The sequence below is a fragment of the Pinus tabuliformis genome, chromosome 8 (genome assembly GCF_031772625.1).
Source record: "Pinus tabuliformis cultivar Carrire ecotype Pingquan chromosome 8, CPIR1, whole genome shotgun sequence".
Lineage (NCBI taxonomy): Eukaryota > Viridiplantae > Streptophyta > Pinopsida > Pinales > Pinaceae > Pinus > Pinus tabuliformis.
Window position 1 is genome coordinate 317,123,572 of NC_142294.1, and position 3,883 is coordinate 317,127,454.

Sequence of the window (3,883 nt, forward strand, 5' to 3'; positions counted from 1 at the left end):
GTCTTTTGCTTCGCGCCTGACCACTCTACGCTGCCTTATTTTACTTGGTATTACGACGCTTTCCGGCCACACGGCCGTCAAAGGTTCATACTTTTGACTGGAACCGCGCTGTGAGAATTATTTCACACCGCAGACATATCTAAATCCCCAGGTGTGATTACGACCATCAAGTATTGCGTATCCTATCTACACGTTGGAAATTCTCAGTGTCGGTTTCATGTCGTTGTCATCAATAATGTAAAGTCTACGTCAGTTCCTGCACCGTACATTCCTACCGATATATCACCGACTGGGAGTATGTATGTCTGGCATATAGCTTTTTCTTTGGCGGGGAATGTATTAGGGTTTTCAGAAAGGAATAAATAACGGCATGGCGTGCTTGAAATACCACTTGCTCAACACATTTCTTCGTTACTTGAACCGGCCAAGATACCGGCCCTCTCTCCATATGTTATCGTAAATCAGCTCATCTTACCAATAGTGCAGTTTGCTTCAGCTCCTTGATCCACATAGGAATTGCCTTGAGGGCCTTCAGCTGATTTTGCCAGCGGATTTGCTTGCTTATCGGTTGGGGTGAGGGGATTTTGCAGAAGCTGTTCTATGAGTTGGAAGGAGAAGAAGATCAAGGAAGCAGTTGCATCTGGGGCGTGTTTTTGGTTATATAATATTTTAGAGCAATTGAGATCGGTTGATGTTTTAGGGAATTGACCGAAGTCTGGCAAGATTTAGCCAAAGACTCCATAGATTGTATAGCGTTTCGTGTTGCATTTTTGTAGGGTGAAACAGTAAGCTTTAGTGCAGATTTAGCTTAATGGCCCCGATGTCTTTGCCTCCCGGCTTTAGATTTCATCCAACGGATGAAGAACTAGTAGCTTATTATTTGAAAAGGAAAGTTCATTGTTGGAAGATAGAGCTTGACATTATTCCTGAGGTTGATCTCTACAAGTGTGAGCCGTGGGACTTGCCTGGTAAGTTAGATTATATTTCTTCTTAATTGTCAATTGCATTCTCAAGATTTAAAAATTTGAACCCTCTTCGCCTACGAACATCTGAATAAATTTCCATTTGAGTAGTTCATCTCACCGTCTTAAAATATTAAGCTCAAGAATTCGCCCTAACATTCCTGTGGTATGCAGAGAAATCCTTTCTACCTGGAAGAGATCTGGAGTGGTATTTTTTTAGTCCTAGGGATAGGAAATACCCAAATGGATCAAGAACAAATCGAGCCACGGAGGCTGGTTACTGGAAGGCTACCGGAAAAGATCGAAAAGTTTGCTCTCAGATGCGTGCAATTGGAATGAAGAAAACACTTGTATTTTACACAGGCCGTGCCCCTCATGGTTCTCGAACAGACTGGGTTATGCATGAATATCGTCTCGACGAGAAGGAATGCGAAGCTTCCGCGTCTCTGCAGGTAGGTTGATATTTATTAATCAATGATTTGGGCTTTTAGTTAAGGAGCACCTATCTGAAGAAATTCAAAAGAAAAGTATACGAATTTAGTTATGTTTGCTAAACTAGATTAAATTAAGGGAGTCTTTGAGAAGGACAAGTAAGAATAATGACATGGTCATTATTAAGTACTTTAAACATTAGATTTTATACAAATGCACTTGCTTAGGGTTTCAATAACGACATTTCCGTTTCTATTTATGTGTCATATTGTATGAGTAATCGTTGCACGAAGAGATGCACTTAGGGATAAGGTAAAGAAGAACCCAAAAGAAATGAAACTTAACCAAACTTGCGTTGTATGTTTTGAATGACTCATGTTGCGTCGCTAATCATTGCATGAAGAGATTCTCTTAGAGCTGCTGTAAAGAAAACGGAAAAAGAGACAAGAGATGCCCTTACACCTGATGTAAAGAGATTGATAGATTGATTCGCGGGGAGAAATATATGCTAAAATATTTAATTGTCCGAATATTTTGAGGCACGAGAACTGCCAAAGAGTATCACACAATTTGGCAGAGAATAATTGATGAAGCCGTAGGACATTTAAAAATACTAAACATTAACTACTTTGAAAATCTGTCTTAATTTACTTCTATAGTACCTCTACGGATGGATAGTATGGACGCAAGATCTAAAATATGTCTCATTGGATGTAAAACCCACAGGATGCTTATGCTTTATGCCGAGTTTTCAAGAAAACTGGGCCAGGGCCAAGGCTCGGAGAACAATATGGCGCACCAGTTGAGAATGATTTCACATGTCAAATGGGGAATTTCTGTAATAGAAACGTGATCTTATCAGCGGAAGATCAATCTGAAGAGAATCCATCACAGGAAGAGGACCAAACAAACTCAAGAGAAACATCTTCCGAAATTATAAACGACGTAAATGTGGATGATGGAGTTTCGAAGAGAAGGTTGCAATCACTGCATTATGATACTGCCAGTCGCAGTTTCCCCTTAGTCAATGAGTCCACAACCTATCCTAAGGTTTGAAAACCACATTATTTACATTAGTAAAACGTGTTTAGCACTTCCTTTTTTCATTTATTATTTACTGTTTTTCGTCTGTGGGTTTTGCAGGTTGAACATATTGAGACTTCATCTCCACCTTTGGAGGTTCACAGTTTTCCTCATATTAAAACCTGCCTAAGCCTCTCTGACTCGACAATTCTCAGCACGTACATACATGGCCAGCAACATCATTCCTCTCTCGAGGAAGCAGAGATATTAGAACAACTTTATCGTGATGCAAAGATATCTCAGGAGAATAATTATATAAGCCAATTTTTTAACAGTGATGTTGCAGATATGCAGAATAGTGAAGACTCTCTTCAACTGGATGATTTAATGTCTGGATGGAACATAGAGAGGGATCATCAAACTTCCGGCAACTACAACAGACAAGAAGAGTCCGGTTTATTTTCATTGAATAATTTTTTTTCACAAGAGAATAAGTCAGATTATTTCTTTGACACCCAGCCAGATCAGCTCCTCTTCTTTGACAAATTTCTGAGGCAGAATTCCAACTCTGAAAGGTGATATATTAAGGGCAAAAGCTGTCCAAAACCAGTATTTAGTGTGAGGTGTAGAGTATTAGTGAAACGTGTAAGTTATAATGAATTCATTGATAGCCAAGTACATGCAAATGTAGATGTAGACTATAAACATTGCATATTGATGTACAAAATATAAAACAGCTTAGAGACTGTCTATGGGACACATTCTAGACAGGAATCTGGTCTTCCATAGATGGCATGTTTGGAATTGTTTTCCGTTTGATATTTTATGAAAGACTTTTTATATTAAATTCATGTGTCAGTACTTATTAAAAACTGGCTGCTGAGAAAGTAGACACAGATTAATCATTTGGAAATACTTTACATTTGAGAGGGAACTTTAAATATTTTTAGGGCTTACATAGAACCAGTGAAAATCTTTGTAAAATTGTAATATTTTGTTCGTTCGCTCCATTTTATTGCTTCTGGCTGCATACGTGTGATTTACAGTTTAGATTAGAAAAGGTTCCCTCTTTATAGAATTGTGAACGTTTATCTACCATAAAAGATCACACTGCCAATACCCTTCTTCGTAATTCTTCCGATCCTTTCTCTACCAATGAGTGAAACACTGCCATACAATCTTGCAGTAGGAAATTTTGTCTTCCCTGGATTCATACAAGTCAGCTTTGGCCACTGAAACGGTATCCTGCTCAGTATCCATAAGCACTTCAGCCTTACGTGCTCCTATTAATGCGCTTCCAAGAGGCCTGCACTTCTCCATGGAATATTTAGAGGAATTTAACGTAACGTAATGGTTTAAATCGTTCAAGAATTTTTTAGCAATTAGAGTTTTTTTTATCAGTTTATTACGAAAGGTTGAAGTAATTATGTGTTTTCTAAAAGATTAATTACTCAGGATTGAAGTAC

At 38.4% G+C, this 3,883-nt stretch overlaps 1 protein-coding gene across 1 annotated transcript; it reads left to right on the forward strand.

Moving 5' to 3' along the window:
- The first annotated feature begins 406 nt into the window (after positions 1 to 406).
- Positions 407 to 3,268, forward strand: LOC149235411 (uncharacterized). Its single transcript, XM_089461386.1, has 4 exons — positions 407 to 968; positions 1,137 to 1,414; positions 2,121 to 2,444; positions 2,538 to 3,268. The coding sequence occupies exons 1-4, from the start codon at positions 812 to 814 to the stop codon at positions 2,994 to 2,996; spliced, it is 1,218 nt and encodes a 405-aa protein (XP_089317512.1). The 5' UTR covers positions 407 to 811; the 3' UTR covers positions 2,997 to 3,268.
- The last annotated feature ends 615 nt before the right edge of the window (positions 3,269 to 3,883 follow it).

Excerpts from the sequence above, each read along its gene's own strand:
- LOC149235411 (XM_089461386.1), top strand. The coding sequence starts at position 812 with ATGGCCCCGATGTCTTTGCCTCCCGGCTTTAGATTTCATCCAACGGAT. Across the intron at positions 969-1,136 it reads TGAGCCGTGGGACTTGCCTG|AGAAATCCTTTCTACCTGGA; the intron begins GTAAGTTAGATT and ends TGTGGTATGCAG. Across the intron at positions 1,415-2,120 it reads AAGCTTCCGCGTCTCTGCAG|GATGCTTATGCTTTATGCCG; the intron begins GTAGGTTGATAT and ends TAAAACCCACAG.